The 18,339-nt window shown below is 34.0% G+C and overlaps 2 protein-coding genes across 10 annotated transcripts in view; one reads left to right on the top strand and one right to left on the bottom strand.

Moving 5' to 3' along the window:
- The window catches only part of LOC118739122 (sodium-dependent phosphate transporter 1-A-like), a 441,416-nt gene that overhangs the window by 277,033 nt on the left and 146,044 nt on the right, over positions 1-18,339 (top strand). The gene's annotated exons all lie outside the window — the stretch shown is intronic.
- LOC118739117 (brain-specific angiogenesis inhibitor 1-associated protein 2-like) overlaps positions 1-18,339 on the bottom strand; it is a 133,225-nt gene that overhangs the window by 21,602 nt on the left and 93,284 nt on the right. For all 6 annotated transcript variants that reach the window (XM_036470271.1, XM_036470270.1, XM_036470269.1 and 3 more), the window contains 2 exons: positions 505-580; positions 233-316 (listed from right to left, as the gene is read on the bottom strand). In XM_036470271.1, coding sequence (XP_036326164.1) covers positions 233-316; positions 505-580 — 160 coding nt within the window. The remainder of the gene's footprint in view (positions 1-232; positions 317-504; positions 581-18,339) is intronic.

Below are 18,339 nucleotides of genomic sequence, written 5' to 3' on the forward strand. Positions count from 1 at the left end.
AATCTGGTTAAGATCCGATCAGTGGATCATGAGATATATATATATATTTTTTTTTTTATATGAGAGTTGAAGTCGGTTTTTTTTTTTGCTAAAAATTACTAGTTAAATACGCTAGTGTATGCTGCTAGATAGACGAATCCTTCTTGTTTACCTTGTTTTTGTTAGCTTTATATGCTTCTATTTTTTTTCTAATATGATTTTTACTATTTTTCGCATATTTTTTTGTTCTTACCAATATCGTTAGTTCCACTTTGTTGTGCATTCATTGCCAGCTTGGCTAATGCTTCATTGAATAGACGTGACGCAGATGCAGCACCTGTGCAGCAACAGAAAATTAAGGAAGATCATTACATTAACATACAAAATGCTTGCACATTTCGTAATAAATATTTTCTAATGCTGATTGCTTATGATTATAATGCTACTTAATTTATTTTTACGACCAGCTGTTTGCTGTTTATCATATTTTTTTAGTATGTTATTTTTTGAATATTTATTACTCACCATGCAGAGCTTTGAGATAACCCTTGCCCGTGGAGATGAGTTGACGTGCACCGGGATTAAATTTCTCTAATATATTCTGGAAAATAAAACAAAAAATTAAAGTTTTATGATTTCTTGGATCGTTAAATTGAGTAGTCTCTTATGTTAATTTAAGTCAATTTAAAATCTTAGGTTAATCTTAATTAAAATACCAATTGTTTACTATTAACATACGAGTACACATCCTCAAGTTTGTCATCTATCGAATAACGAAATTACTCATAGAAATGCAAATTAATTATCTGCTCCTAAGTATAGTACAAGTTGTGAAAAATATTTATTCTTACAACATGTGAACTAAGCGTAAGGTCAGTCGCCAACTGCATGCCACTGCAATGAGTAACTGATAAAACGTAGTGTGTGCCATAATTCATAGATACATATTTTTACTGTGTATGAACTGCAGTCATTTCTATTATTAAAAGTCACGACGTGTTAGACGCGCATGGCATATCTACTAAATGTTTATTTAATAATTATCTCCAATGAATGTTGATAAAATCAAATTGTAAATGTTTAAATGATAATATTTATTTAAATTATTACACACGGCGCTGCCTAGTTTAGAACCGGCCGACTAATTGCCTTGTATGTTTCCAGCAACGTTTCTGTGTGTTTGCCCCAGCTGCTGCCGGCTACCCATTTGAGGACCTTGTTGCGACTCTTTAGTCTATTTACAATCACGGTTGAATGCGCCGAGAAGGAAAGCAGACTATCGAAGGTAACTCAGAGAATTTTCGGGTTATTCACCGTCGGAATTTGTACTCCATCTAAATGAATTCCCAGATGTAATCTGACCTCCTTCGTCCGGGTGGTAAAAAGAGTTGACGAGGATTTTGTAGGGGAGAGCTTTAAGTGAGCTCCTCAGGGCTGATTAAAATCTGGATAATTTGAGAAGAAGTGTTGACATTTTTCCACCAACTCGTCCACCAAGAAGCTGCAAAATAAAGGATCCAGTGTGATATTAAGTCCCATCGCGTGAATTCCAATCCGATAGTATCACGTCAATATGGCCAACAGAATTGAGAATTATGGCCTTGATAAATTTGTCCATCCTGAGCAAACAGGAGTGCCATCTGTCCAAGAGTAGTCCTCTTGTAATAAAAGGTTTCTCTCTCTTTTCGATTAGATCGACTTGTGGGTGCCCTTTCTGTCCGTCTAATCCGCCGTGCAGTTTCCTAAAATATTACTGTGGCCTGCCATCCATGCACACATCGCACACGATCGTCAAAGAAGACACAAATCAAAATTTTACGTTCGTCAGAAAATTCGAAAAACTATTTTTTAGAACATGCTAATCATATGGACAAGAAAGACTGTAACTTAGGTTTTTTCAACAAATTAAAACAAAAATTTTCTCTAGCTTTTGCTGAGAGGTAAATAAAAGCTGTGTGTACATTTTTAGTACATAATTTCAAAAATGACAAATGGTTCTGTCACTTTTGAAGATCGTGTGCGATATGTAGTAGTTGCCCCCCAACTTTCGTCTAGAAGCAAGACGACGAATGGTTGAGCTCCAGAATGAAGGGAAACTCTTGATTTAACTATTCACAAACAGTAAGGCGAGTAAGGTGGAAAGCCTCTACCTATTAACATTTCTTAAGAAACAATGTTAACTGTACAACGGAGGAATAAATTATTAGATCCCACCGAGACCTGATGAAATATTTCCCCCCAAATTATCAGAATTAGTTGACTTACTATGCTCACTGCTTACTAAGATATACAAAGATCCTAACCTCTGCCACATTCCAAAGAAGTGATTGGTCAGAGGGTTTATACCAAGAGGAGGTAAGGCTTTGCATGTCAAAGCTAAATATTCCGAAAAGGCTGCTATATACGCAAAATCATACAAGCATACTGCAAAAAAGAAAGTCCATGGACTTTGCACTCCAAAAATGCCTGCCTAATATTGAAAGAGGACTTCTTCTTCTTTCGCGTTTGAAAGAGAGCTTGCATTTAAACAAAACTTTCATATAGAAGGAGCACTTAATAACGTTTATCCCTTACTTTGGAACCTCACCGTTCACAGTTCTTCTGAGACAACGAAAATTTTTTTACCAGGTTTAGGCTTATACTAGCGACATAACATTGAAAAATCATCTCCAGAATGTAGACGACCTTTTACTGAACGTTCCATGAAACTTTTAGTATCTACTAATATTTCAAAGTGAAGAATTAAAATTTAATGCATTTCACTTGAGCATATGAAACTCACTCTCCTTCTAGCTATTATTGTCATATTTTAGTAGCTGTGCGAAGCGCTTGTCCCACTTTTTCATTAGACAACCATAAACATAAATATTTAAAATTTTATACCACGCAATTAGTTTGTATTTTTTTGTACACACCTCTAGGTTTTATGCAAATGTATAAAAATATTTAGCATTTGACACAGATACCAAATTCATTCTTGGCTTAGGGAGATGAGAGCAAGAAGCAGATGTGCGGTATAAGCATGCGCAAATGCAAATCAATGACTGAAAAGCATTTTAACGAGCTTTAGAATAAAAAAAGCATTAAATAAATGATGATGGTGTGCTAAGAAAAAACTAATGATAATTAAATAATGAAAAAGGCTAACAGAAGAAAGAAATAACACAAGAAATTAGAAGAAAACATTTAAAGATAAGAACTGTGAGAAAGTTTACTTTATTGCTTTTGTAGGAAAAATTTTATATTCGATTTTTTTTTAACTTGTATGAAATAAAATACTTTACTAGACTGCACTGTAAATGGAAAAGTTGTGGAGTTAACGAGGTTGCTAATAATATAAATATGTATGTGGTGGAAAAATAAATAGGAACCCAACATTTTTTCAAATTTAGCCTATTTTTTTCGTTTACTTAATATTTATTATTTTTTTTTTTTTTAATTATAGCCCAAATTATTATCTAACAAAAACCATATAAATTCATATTTCAAACTTGTGCAAAAATTATAAAAATTCTGCAAAATCGCACCTAAATTTTCAACGTTTAAGATTCTTTAAACTTTTTATGTTTGTAGTTTTATAGCCCATTAAATTTTAATAGAATGAAGTGTAAGTTTTAAGCTGCTAAAGTATCGCGTGGATTTTCTGCAATTATTTTTAAGGCATTTACAAAGTACTTATGTTCGACAATTTTTTTTGAATCGAAAAAAGTGCATATTATACTCAGAATAAAAATTATCAAAAATCAACGCAATTTTTTGGGAGCTTCAAACTTGCACTTTATTCCACTAAAATTAAATGGGCATTAAAACTGCATACTCAAAAAAAAATCTAAAAAATCTGATTAAAAAGTTGAAAATTTAGACGCAACTTCGCAGAATTATAATTTTTGCACAAAGTTTGAAATATATGGTTTTTGTTGGATAATGAGCTACACTTTTATAAAAAAAGTAATAAATATGAAATAGACAATAGAAAAATTGGAACAATTCGTTAAAATGTCGTGTCTCTATTTATTTTTCCACCACTGTAGTATATTATCGTGATCCTGCATTTTTTCCAGCCACCCCCATAATTGATTTTTTAATTTGAACTCGGCTGGGAACCATGCCACCGGGGCTTGGAAGTTTTTTATATATTTAACATGGTGAAAATAAAATATTTCAAGAATTGCTTTAGAATGTTTTTATCGAATAATAATAGTTTTTTATCGAATAAAAATATTTCACTTCAGTAATTTTCAAAAAACTAAAATTACATATCGACTGCTGAGTGGAAGATCGACCTTTCTCTGCAGCCAGTTCGAAAACGCCCTATCTCAAAAAACTTTTCAAGAACGCCCTATTTCAGAATTTGGTTGAAGGACGCCCTATTTTAGAATTCGTTTCAAAAACACCCTATCTCAGCTGCCGAATCAAATACGCCCTATATCAGCACATTTTCAATACATTTTGAAGTTAGATAGGGCATTTTTAAACCGAATTCTAAGCTAGGGCGTTCTTCAAGTAAATTCTGTGATAGCGTGATTTTTCAATAAAATTCTGAAATAGGGCGTTCTTGAAAAGTTTTTTGAGATGAGGCGTTTTCGAACTGGCTACCGAGATAGGTCTTCCACTCAGCAGTCGATATGCAGAATATTTAACTTTATTTTCAAATATGAAAATCGTACCTTATATAAACACAAAAAATTTTGAAATTTTATAATTAAATATGAATAAAAATTTGATTTCTGAAGGAAAATATTCTAACTTGATTAAAAAAAGATATATTGTTAACTTATATATAGCAATTCTACGAAAAATTGTATTTTCCCATGTAAACATACTTTAGAAAAGTCCAGAGCCCCGCTGACATAATTAAATATTAACCGCATTCAAATTTTAAAAAATATCGGGTAAATTTTCCTTGTTTAATATTAGATTTGTTCTTTTACATTTTCGGGCTAGTTTCGAGCAAATGAGCGTAAGTATAAAATGCTCTCACAAAAGTTCGTTAACTGCTCTAAACCACGGGAACACAAAAAACCCATTTTCGTGTCCGAAACTAAACGTCAAACCGCAAAAGCAAAAATGAGAAGCAAAAGTGTCTCTCTCAAAGTGGCTATAAACAGCCCGAGAACCAACCAAATGAATGCACTTTCGTGAAAAACTAAAATATGGACATGAATCAAAAAAGAAAAAAAATTGGCGTGATCGATTTAATTTGAAGCATACATTTCATATAAATCTAGCCTTAAAAACGTCTTAACAATGCCATAAAAAGGTGCACCGATGAATATATGAGTCCGAAATTTTGTCCTTATGTTTGTAATGACGTGGTATATAAACTCAAAATAATAAATCTAACCGCAAAAATGACTTAAAATTGCCTAAAACACACCAATTAATATATGATCCAGAAATTTTGTGCATATATTTTTAATGGCGTTATGTATGAACCTTCAAAATTTGGGCGTAATCGTTTTATTTCAAAGCACACCACGCATACAAACCTCAAAAACGCCTTAAAATTAGCACCTATGAATTACCATGAGGAAGATGGAGGAAACATAGTTTTTTCCATCAAAAGTGTCAAAGTTAGCATTTATAAAATGTTAATTTTGTCTGCTTATATTTATTAAAATATTTGGTCGATTGCACTTGCTTTTTCTCTATTTTATCTAGAAAGTGCTATGGTTTTATATGAACGTACAACAAAAACAATAAAAACAAAAGTTATAAGGAAAACACATTGATTAAGTGAACAAAAATCTCAATCAGTTTTAGTTGAAAAAAATCGTCAGACTTTTGTTGATTTTATTCTGTATAAAACTGCCAATTTCGTACAAAGTTATAATGCACTTCTCTCATTCAAATATCACTTTGTTAGGCTAAACTATTCAAATATGAAAAGTCAATACCCAAAAAATTTTATTTTTACCGCCGAAATACCACTGTGCGTTCTGGGGGCTGGCCGCGGTAAAATTCTAAAAAGTTGATTTTCCTATGCATTTTGGATTACCATAGAGTTTTTTTATTAAAAATTTCTGAACATACGTTCTAGGGTGTAAATCAAGTTTTCCCACATTCCCTACAATATTTTTTACTCACATTGTTGATTTCAAATCAATCTATAAGTCTCCTCTGAGCAACATTTTACTAAAGACCGTTGATATTATATATGGACGCCAAACTCTGCCTCCAGCATACTCCTGAAGCGATATTACTCATCACCAAGCATTACCATCTCTAGAATACCCTAAAATTCTTTGTGTAAATACAATATTCCACGAATGTAAAATGAGTTCCGTCGCCAAAAAGAACAAACTGGAAATTGTGTGGGTATCAGAACACAGGAAGGCTGCAGGAAACTAAAGAATTTATGGATCGGCGTATTGCGCATCTACGAATCCTCAAATGGAAACCTCCACCAAATATTTGCTCAATCCGAACAAGGAGGCGGCAAAATTCCTTTTAAATTTAAAATAAAGTATATGATCGCAGTTTGGATTGGGCTCGATATGAAGCCAAAGGGGCAACATATACCTATCATCCATAATGGGCATTGAGAAGAAAATTGTATCGTGTATAACTAACGATTACAGCTAACGAGTAAATTCAGTAAACTCTAAAACTGTTAACTCAGCGATTTGTAATGAAAATTGGTTCAAACTAATAAAATAACACAAAACTGCGAACACGTCTCATTGTGCTTCTAACCTCTTCAACACTTAAGCAAAATTAAAAAAAGTAAATAAATTATACAAATCAACCGCAACTTGTTGCCATAAGCGCCACACACACACGTTCATGAACGAATTAATTGTAGGCTGACAAGTATTTTGTAATTAAATTTGTAAGAAATTACATCACACACATGTGACTAAGACGCAGCGAGGCGGCAGCAACTGCGCAACAAAGACAGGTTAAGCCGGCAAGCAAGCCGGCATGAAAATGCAACAAAAAACAAAACAAAATTTATAAAACAAAAACAGCAGGCAATAAAATAATTTAATGACTGACAACATTTGTGTCGGCAATTGAATTGAAATTTGAAGGCAGCGAAAAATATAGCGCAAAACATGCAATCAACGTGCCGCCAACGTTTAGCGACAATTTGGCATTAATGCGGCACAAATGTAATAGCAATAGCTACTTGGTTTTTTTTTGTAATTATTTAGTGTGAGCAAGCAAGCAGCAAGACTTAATTTTTATAGGCTTGACCGCATTTAAAGTGTTTTAGCTAAATTAATTACACATGTATCTATGTGCGTGTTATGTGGCAAGTTGAAGGAGGAAGGCGTACGAAAAGTGGTAAAAAATTGCATTTTTACGCTCGCCTTTTTTATTAAATCTTAAAACAAGTTTACTAAAACAAATTTCATTGTCCACACCTGCTGCGACATTTTCACAAAGAGTCTGTCCAATTTACAGTTTTTTTTTTTTTAATTTGGCAACTTTATAAAAAAGCGTGTAAACAATTAGTTCAGTCAAATAACTTTCCTTGACAAAGAGCTGTCATTCAAACTTAATTTCCGAACAACAGCTTCAACATGCCATTCAATCGTCGTCATAAACAATTTGCAGTCATAAATCATTCGAGAAAATAACACTTGTAAATAAATATTCGTTTGCCGAGTCACATTCCAAGAAAGAAATGATATGACACAAAAAAAAAGAAAAACAACGCAGCTTGAAAGCACTCCTCAGTTTAATTAGCTACAAGTATTTGGTTTGGTTGTGGTCACTGCGCATGCGCATAGATGCGGGTTCAACAATAGTTTAATTGTTTCGCAAAACTGTGGCATTTGAGTGGCTAAGTATTACCAGCAGCAAATGTATGTATAAGCGCCCAAGTGTGTACAATTGATGTGTTAATGTGTTTGTAGGTATGTGCGTAGCATTTCCGCCTTTCAAATATTTTTTCCACAGTAATCTTTGGTTATTCAGCCATAAACACCTACAGTTTAGGGGAGAAAAATAAGATAAAAAAAGCATTGAAGAATGTTGCAAAAGTAAACAAATTAAAAATATAAAACAATGACAGCATCTGAAGCCGCGGATATGCTTTAGAAAAATATAACAGTAATAAAAATAAATAAAAATTAAAATAATAATTGCGTAGCAGAAATTCCAAAGTACAAATGAATTGTTTATTTGGAAAGAGGCATTAGTCACTTCCCAGCTCTGGAGCTTACATGACCGGGTACTGATACTTTAAAAATAATCGGCTAATGTATTAGTATTAAAAGTAAAAAATAAATTCAATGAGAATTGTTTTTGAGCTTGTATAGAACGAAAAAATTCTTCAAATTAGAATGAATGATCTAAATAAAAATGGGTATGCAGCGCGGGTCAGGTTACTGATATCATGGTCTCAAATAACTCAAAAATTTTAGGAAATGTGAAAAAGTTAGCTAGTTAAGGATGTAGCAGCAAAAAGACCACAGGAACTCAAAATTGGAGTAAAAATAAGGAAGCTTCCTTATTAAATTCTTAAATAACTCTTTAGACCAATTCTCATTTATAAAGGGCATCTTTCTCTGACGAAAGCTTTACTTTTACAAGGAATGTCTTCCAGTGTCTCGTTATTCTCAAGGCACACACCGAATTATATCTCTGTATTGTATATGATACCGCACGCAGTTATGTAATCAGTTATTAACCTGATGTTAGTTCTAATCAAGAGATTTTTGTTAATTTTATTGAATGGAGAACCATCGAGCTTTGTGTCTTAGCTTCTCCAGCTCTTACCAGTACTAAGTCTCTTCTACTTTATTAGCACTGTAATCGCTTAAGCAGCCTTGAACGACTTCAACATAACGCACTTCTAGTTGCCTCGTCTTGCCAACTGGCGTCAATTAGAAATACCAAGTGAAGCCAAGTCCCTCTCCTTCAGGCATTTCCAAACCAGAGAAGCCTTTATTTTCCTTTACCACATCATCGAATAATTTCACTTCTGAGCATTCGGATCCATATGTACTCGATTTTTAATTTTCTGCACTACATCTATTTCTATGGAAAGCTAACTCATCTCATCGTTTCATCATCTCCAGTGCTCGCCTTCATAAATGTGTAAGTGCTATAACTATTCTGCAGAATTCTCCTCCCGAACATTCATCACGTTCTGAGTTTTGCCAGACAGAAACTGAAAGCCCGACAGAAAAAAATAGATGATTTAATAATATGTTGGCGTTGGTCGATTTTTCCGACTGGGTGTAGGATGATTTATTTTTGGACGAATTTCCGTCAAACTTGACAGCGACGATAACAAAAATTCGTACCAAAATAAATTATATTTTAATAATCTTTTTTTGGCCAGCTTGTCCGGTGACTTCATTATCCCCTATCTCACAGTGGTGTGTTATCTAGTAAACTTTATAAGTGTTTAGAGGTGACCACGCTTTTGGAAAAGCTTCGGATGGCCGCTTAGCTGTCTGAAAAGATAACTTTTAATGCATACACATACATATATGTGCATACATACGTACCCAGCAAACATTTGGAGTCATAAATGAGTCTTTAATGAGTCCTATTTCGGAGCAATTACGCTCATAATGAGCTCATTTAAGAGTCCGATATGAGTGTGTTTCCCTTCCTACGAATGTCGACTTATATGAGCTTAAATTCATACATCAAATGAGCCTCAATATGAGTCATATTGGACTCTTATTGGCCTCATATACGGCTCATTTTGGACTCTTTTAAAACAAGTTTTGGCCTCATATATGACTCTTTTTGAGACCCTTATCGGCCTCATAAATTGCTACATTCGGACTCTTATTTTAGGTTGCTCTTTGAGTCTTATTCAACTCACTATATTTGCAAAGACATTCCGCAAAAAGTCCTTGCAAATAACATACATACATACTTACATGCATATACACATTCCAACATGCATTCAATAGCAGCAGCTGAAGCTAAATTTTGTTCATTTTTTGTTTTCTAATTATTTTCAATTTCTGTATAAACAAGTTTAGATATAAATTTCAAATCTTTATTGTTTTTATATTGGAACAAGGTGCTGGCTCATAACTTGGCTCATATATGAATCCTAAAAGATTCATATAAGAGTAAAAAATTTTTTGTTTTTGAAACTCATATTTCTTACCTACCTAGGACACCTTTCGGACTCATAAATTCTGAGTGCTCCGAATATGTTTGCGGGGTACAAATATTTGCAAGTGCATATGTATATATATATATATATATATATATGTAAGTCCAACCGGTTAAGCTGTTACTATCTGCTTAAAATATCTGCAATGCACAGCTTAGCCGGAAAATTTGCCTCATGGCTATTGACTACCGTGACCACACTGGCACTTGCCGCGTAAATTATATTATAATAGGTATACATATATACAAATGGATGTAATTATGTATGTGTATTTGGTTCATACCTCAGCTTGGCTTAACACTTTCATTGACCAAGTATTGGCAACCAGGGTAGAGTAGAGGGAATGTGGTTCGCAAACTGAATGGCCATTGAGCAAATTCTCTTACCAGTTTAGGGTCAGCTGAAATGTAAAAGTTATACAAATACAGCCAACACTAAGTTATAAAAATATTCAGCACTTTCAACACACGCCACAAAGTTGTAAACCATTATAGAGCCAAAACGAATACTTTCGCAGAGAACAGAATACAAAAAAACTTTACTCGCTCAAACATGTATAGTATAACATAAGCAACTGATATGCATTCGTCTATCTAACATATGTATGTATGTACATATATGTGTGCATCTAAATCTACTAAACGCTTTTATTCTAACGTCTATTATACGCTTTGGAATTTACTGATTGAACATAAGTTGCCTTGCGCCAGTGAACGAATGCAACTTGCAACGACGAAAGACTTAAGCAACAAACCTGTTAAGCTAATGACTACATTGGCGATGGCGGCGCACAGGCCAGGGACACACCTACCAAATTGTTTGTTGGCTAAATTCTTTTTGCTGCTCTTTTAGTTGCTTCGTTGACTAGTTTTGTTGTTATTTTTAGCCGCAAGAATGCCAATTAGAAAAAATGTTATACAAAAACTCAGGCGCTGTTAAGCGAAGTCGCAAATAAAATTTTTGTGAAACGAGTGTGGAAAAGTGAGTTTGAAAAATTTTGTTCATGGCATTTAAATTCGAAATTTAATTGAATTAAGAGTACCCATAAATAACAAAAAGTTGCTGATGTAAAAGTACGTTTAATTTTAAAGTAGTAAAATTTATAGCGAGGTATACAATTTCAGCAACCGTTAATTCTTTAACGGCAGCCAAACAAATGTTTAGATAATTTCCGTGCTAGTCACATCAACTGCCAATCTGGTCTAATGGGAAACATAGAAAGGTTCCAAAGTCAACAGATGTTTGCTAGTCTTCAGATACATACGTCTCGAGCGTGATGGTTAAAGAATCTATGTGTTGTCTAAAAGTTGTGATCGTAAGGACTCTGCCATGATTCATGAAACATATTGAGCTCGAAATTGTAGAGCGGCCTTCAAAAATATTCGAGGTTATTTACAACAGGGGAAAATCAATAGAAGACGAATGTCTTGCATACAATCCATCTGAGCTTAAAGGAACGCATTTGACTAAAACAACGAAAACTATTTTATGCATTCCCTTGATCTGTACCACAGCATAGCAAAAAGAATTCTCCCTTTAGACGAAATTTTTCTATAAAAAAAATCATTATCCACTTGATATTTTTAAAAAGCACTGAACAAGCAAATAGAGATAACGTTGGAAATTCGTTTAAATATTTAAAATTGTTTTGTAGGTTTAGAGTGGGGCCTGGCCCATACTTACTACGGCCCTGTATACGGTTATTATACATTTGTGTGAGCACAAACACACATACAAATGTACGATAATAGAAGTTTATGATATTAAATGCAAAAACCTAACTAATAAAAAAATACCTACATATGTATATATTAACGGATTTTCTCAAACTTACGTGTTTTCGCTTGCAATAAAGAAACATGATGACAAATAATGAAAAAATAATTCTGTTTTTCTTTTTTCTTTGTGAAAAAACTGAGCAAAGTTTTTCGATTGAGCCCTACATGACTTTCAAGTCAGATAAAGGCCAAAAGACCAAAAGACCAAAGTTAGCTATTGTAGTAGACGACTACGAAATTCTCCACAGGGTATATATGTATGTACATTTAAAAAAAAAATATTCATATACAATCTTATTAAATAGTGACAGTTTTTGAAATCGGCACTTGCTACAAATTGTAAAAACCTGGTTATCGATTATAAAAAAATAACGAAGATTTAAAAATTTAATACTTTTTTTGTTCACGTTCCGCCTGCTCGTACGTCTCACTTTAGATGTTTTTATACGTACGCCTCTTGTAAATTGTTCAACTCACTTCCTGCTTCTGTACAGGTCATAAGAAATCTCAGTTTATTTCAAAAGAATGTTAAAGTTCACCTGTTCAACTTAAACCACTGTAAAATTGAAGCCTTGCTGAGGTCTATATTGTAATCTGAGCATATCATAAAATAATGTATGTAATGTAAATATAGTTTTTTTTTTTTTCTCTCTTTGGAGTCTCTTGGATTTGTATCGACTCTTTGTATTGATTCTTTCTAACGTTATTACATATTTGTTTACTTTTATTTTTCAATGTTCACCCCACAAAATGTATACTATTCATTGAAATTGGCATTTAAAACTATTTTACTTTGTAATATAAATAATGCCATTAACTTTTCTAATGCAGCATTGATGTACTTATTGAACGCAACATGAATTTAGAATACTGTGTTAATCTGTATGCATTAAGAAAATGAAATAAATGAAAAATGAAATTCATAATTAAAAAAGCTCTGCATTTATTTAGATACATGCATTACGATCGATACCTCTATACATCAACATTGATGATAGTCTACATCAGAGGATTTGAAAACTACGTACGGAACATCGATAACTATTACGATATCAATAATAACGAAAATATGGATAATTATCGATCCCTGCTGAAGTCTAGAAAAAAAAAGTATGATGAGGAGATGTGGTGATCTCCGAAATAGTGCTATAACTTCTACCGCTTAGACTTTGTTGCTTTTTCAATTTTTCCTAATAAACAATCGTGGTACAAAGCTCAATAAAAATATTTAAAAATATAAAAGGATAATTATCTTTATAGCGATAGCATATTGGCTTGGCATCGATAACGATAAATATTACGATAACAACAAATTTCCAAAGAACAAAGTCGTAATTTTACTCTCACCCCCTAGAATCGCTCTATACCGAAAATAATTATACCCCTGTTTTTTGTTTTTATTCAGAAATAAAAAAATATTTCGAGGTCGCTCAAAGCGCTCAAAGTTTTCCATGTACCATTTATGGGAAAAACAATTTTTCATAGAAATGGAACGGAATTCTTGAAAATTAAAATTTTTCGATTAGCAACTTCATTTCTCTTCAGGAGACTTCTAACAAAAATACCCAATTGTTTATTTAACTATTTTATATTATAACATATTTTGAGATTTTAAGGGTTCCCATAAAAAAAATTTAATAATAGAAAATGGTTAAATAAACAACCGGGAGTGAGTGCATTAAAATTACAACTTTACATATTCACACCACTCTATACGACATACGATGTACAGAGTCTACTTCAGAGGAATAAGAAACTGTGTAGTGAACATTACATATTCCTTTTTTAACAGCGCCTACTTCTAAGAGCGCTGTGCGAAAAAAACCTTTAGTTAAACTTAAATTCTGTAATGTAATGTGGAACGAGTTTCCTTCATCCCTTGTCAAATTTGGTTTGGTGACAAACCGGTTTCGGCGTTGTGCCATCTTCAGTGTCATTTTTCGAGAACGAACCAAATTTGACAAGGGATGACGGAAACTCGTTCCACATTACATCACACTCCTACCCTGTCGGAAACACCAACAACGAAAATTAAATTATGTACCCTATAAATCAATCAATCCAAAATAACAATTAAATTTAACCGAAAAAGAAAATCCAAATTTAACGATTATTCTTGGCCGAAAAAATAACAATTAAAAAATTACGATTTTGAAATATTTTAAAAATAAAAATTTTGATATTTAGTGGTTATTTTCGGTCCCTGTATAAAGTGTTTTCTCCTTCAGTATGCGGCAAGCGATATTTTTTATTTTTTCTTCTGATTCTTTTTCTTTTTGTTCTAGCAAACACTCCCGCTGTAGAAATCACATAACCAGAATACCAGAATATATGTATGTAACTGTTAACTTTATTTGTATACTCGTAGCACTTTCAAATTATCACTCTACCGCCAATCGTTTCTATCACTTTTACGATCCACTGCTCATAAATTTTATTACATCATTAAGAAGCAAAAAGCTGCTAAGCCGTCAATTGTCAGCAAATCGGTCAAACGCTATCAAAACAAAAGCGCTCATTCTCAAACATACATAGTTAGATGCGGAAACTGTACAAAAATACATTCACCTTTTTTTTTTGCAATAACAACACATACAAAAAATCTGCAAAATAGGAATGGTACGCAAATGCAATCCACACAGAAAGCCATTGCAGGCAGGTGGCTACCACAAAATAATAAAATTGCAATGCGGTTTCGTGTTGCCACTTACGAGCCAACCTTAAAATTCTATGTGCATACATACATACTTATATTCCATGTATAGCTTTTTCGCTGCCGTACACTTATGTAAAGCTTGTTACATTTTCTGTGTCAATCGGCTCAAGAATAAGGCGAAACAGCAGCAAACGATAAAGGCTATAAACAATTTTTAGTAAGCTGAAATGGGTGGAGAGCAGACAGAAAATAAAACAACAAGGCATTCAATTTCCCTGCGAGCGCAAACGTCACCAATAAAGTCATTAAATTTTAGCTGTAGGGCTTCCCTATTCTACAAGTAGATCTCCTGCACGCAGGTATGTATGTGGCTAACTTAGTACATTTGTGTATCCATGCAAAAGTCTATATTAAACACACAGCAAATGACGCGTTCTATTATCAGCAACTGAGCTGTTGCTTCTTTCCTATATGTATGTATTTCTCTGTTCTCCTCGCCACACATTTGCATTTTGCTTTGGCACTTTTTTATGTTCTTAGTTTAGCGGTCCAAACAAGTGGCTTTTGTCTGCTCAACCGTCCATTAGTATGCTTCTTCAACTGATTACTTAAACAATGTAGGGTTGCTTCTGTTTGTTTCTTGTTGCTTGAGTGCCTTTTGGTCTATGTGGTTTTACCCTATATTTGGTTTTGCAAATGGGTGACGGTGATGCTAAGAATACTGCATTCACAAGCACTTAAAGTAAGCGACCAGTCGCAGGTGAGTGTATTTTGAGTTATAAAGGCTGTTATAATACGCTACCGCGTGGATCAGGTGTGACAGTTAGTCTACCGCGTAAATTTAAAATGCCTTACCAAAAACCAATCAAAATCAGCAGCTGCAGCTTTGTGTGCATAAGAAACCGTCTCCTACCTGAGAGGCCTTGCGTTTAGCTAGATTTTGTTTTTCGCATACTACTTGCTAAGCTGATATGAGACACATTTGTGTGATGTTCCTTGGCCGTGTTATTCCTGCCGATTTGCTATCGTAGAACCGACCATCTTTAGATCGGTACCCTTGCTAAGTGAAAACAAATCGCGGCTACCATTTCTGGCCAAAAATAGCCTGGTAATTATAACTAAAACCATAGCTTAGGTTTTCCGTGACTAATTTTAAGTACCCGGTGAGTAGGCGTAAGACCTTGACCGGCTATCTTTGGTATCAAATGTTTACCTCTCTTATGGATACCAATTGCAGCTGTTTCAATGGTAACTATACAGGCCTGGAAAACACTACTGTGATATGACAGCCACAATTTCGGATTAACGGAAGACTCCAAATATAAGACATCTCAACCTGATCCTCCTTTAAAAATCGCCCTATCGGTAAAAAACAAAAAAGTTCAATAGTCTTTACATGAGAATACCTCATTCCTTGAAGCAATTAAAAAGAAAATGAACTCTTTAGTAGGGACACGAATTTCGATACGATACGATACCATATCGATACTTTTGGCATTCGATACCGATATTTTTTACTCGATAGTTTTAAAACGATATTTTTTGGAATCGAGTACCAGAATCCTAGTATCGTATCGAATGTCATAAACTCAAATTAGTCAGGTTTCAGGCACGTCAAGTCTTGCTTCCAAGTCTGCTCGTTCCATGGCGAAGGAGGTGAGAAGAAAGGGGAAGAAAGCAGATACCTCCAATTCAAAGAACTACGAACTTGAATTCAATAAAATTTGACGCGTCTGGAAGCAAATAGAAAACACAAAATAGAATGCGAAAAAATTGCTTTCAAGACTTATCAACTCTTCCCGATATAAATTGGGTTTTAAAGAACAGAAATTTTTTACTATCGTTAGGATTGCATGTGGCAGGATTTGAACACGCGGTCTCGGTGTTTTAAGTCAACACCTCAATCTCTACGTGTAAAAATAATAGATTGGCGCTTACAAAATGTGTTAGCGTTTGGCCGAGCTTCTCCTCCGATTTGTTGCGTGCGCCTTTATGTTGTGCCACAAAGGGCGTTTTTTTGAGAAGCTGTTTTTCATGGCAGAAATACGCTCGGAGGTTTCTAATCACTTTTTCAGATATTTCTTTTTTTTGGATTTTGGTATCGATATTTGCGATATCGAGTCTTTTTATTCCGATATTAATGGGTACCCGATATTTTTCCAGCGATACTTTAAATGAGTACCATATCGATACTTTCGGTTCGATATCGTGTCCCTACTCTTTAGAACCAGATTTGCGATTTTCTTTGCAATGACTTTAAAAACATCGACGCTACCGTAATCTCTCACGCTACCGTAATCTTATCAAACGAATTTTGCCAGTCGAGCACTCCAAAGAACATTATAGTCTTAACTACGGTTCTGTAGAGACAAAAAATTGTTTTGGGGATTTATATAATCTCCTACTAAAGGCTTCCCTACAGCAGTACGATTACATGGCCACTCATAGCTTTTTCACCATTTCCACAATGATAAACTTTAATAAAAAAGTTTTACCCTAGGTCCAACTCAGGAAATTTGCTCTATCAGAATATGCAAGCAGAAAGTCTGCTCTTGAAAGGAATGTCACAGAGGTATCTTATATTTCCTACTTTAGAGAACGCGGCCGCCTTATAAGGAACTAAGGCGAGTGCACTGCTTGCAGACCATAAAAACAACATCACCCGAGTATTCAAGCATCCGACAACTCTTTCTCTCCAACCCTCGCAAGAGTGTCACTTACGATCGACAGCAGAATTGAAGGAACAAACTTGTCGGACACCACTATTTAGCCTACGCTGCATGAAGGCAGTACCCCATTCGACTTCAACAGTTCTATCGCAAAACCATGCGGTGAATGATCCTGTCCAGGTCGGTTTTATCCAAAGCCTATCCAGGTTTCCGAAGGTAACTAATTGGATCTGCTGGTTCCCATGGTCATCTATGCGTACGATTATCGGTGTAATTCAGTATACCCATGCAAACGAACGCAGACTCGCACCCAAATTAAAATTCGAATACAATGAAGATACGATAAAAATAACCATATCTAAATATGTATATCGATAACGATAACCATAATCATAACTTCGTCGAAATCGATAAATATTTCGTTGAATACATCGCTAATAGTTTCCATTAATATATCGATAAGGACATTGATAGTATTTTTTTTATTGCTGTCGAAAGATATATCGACTAAGGATACTGAAAATTATATCGATAAGTTTACCACTGGCGACTTTGAAAAATACTTCGATAATCCGTTAAGAAAAATAATTTCGTTAACAAAAAATTATGATATACTGATTTTTCTTTTAAAAATTGGTAGGGTCAAACATCATTTTTGGTATATAATTTGTTCATTTTTGCTTAGAATCGAACGTGGAATTCGAATATGTTATAAAGAATAAGAGCTTTCATACTTCTTTTGAAAAAACGATCGAAAAAATATCGGTAAAAATTGTATGTACATATCTATAAGAATGAGTATATGAAGATACATATATACATATGTGTGCAGATTACTAAATCAAAAAATGTATCGATGTCGATAGTAATAACTATCACGAATGCACTTTATCGATATCGATTGAAACTACTATTACAAATAAATACGAAGAATTGAGAAAAAGTGTTTTTTCACTTTATTACTTATTGTTAAAAAATTAAATTTTTTACTCACAACACCCTATATTCAACTTTACAAACACTTTTACGATCTTTGCATACCTGTGGCATACCGCAAGCTATACGCTCCCTTCGCGAACCTCAATATAGCACATCAACGTCACTTCAATCAGCAGCGGAAGCATGACAGCTTACGAATACACACATAGCAGAGAATGAGTG

The sequence above is a fragment of the Rhagoletis pomonella genome, unplaced genomic scaffold (assembly GCF_013731165.1).
Source record: "Rhagoletis pomonella isolate Grant_MI unplaced genomic scaffold, Rhpom_1.0 Rhpom_scaffold_00005, whole genome shotgun sequence".
Classification (NCBI taxonomy): domain Eukaryota; kingdom Metazoa; phylum Arthropoda; class Insecta; order Diptera; family Tephritidae; genus Rhagoletis; species Rhagoletis pomonella.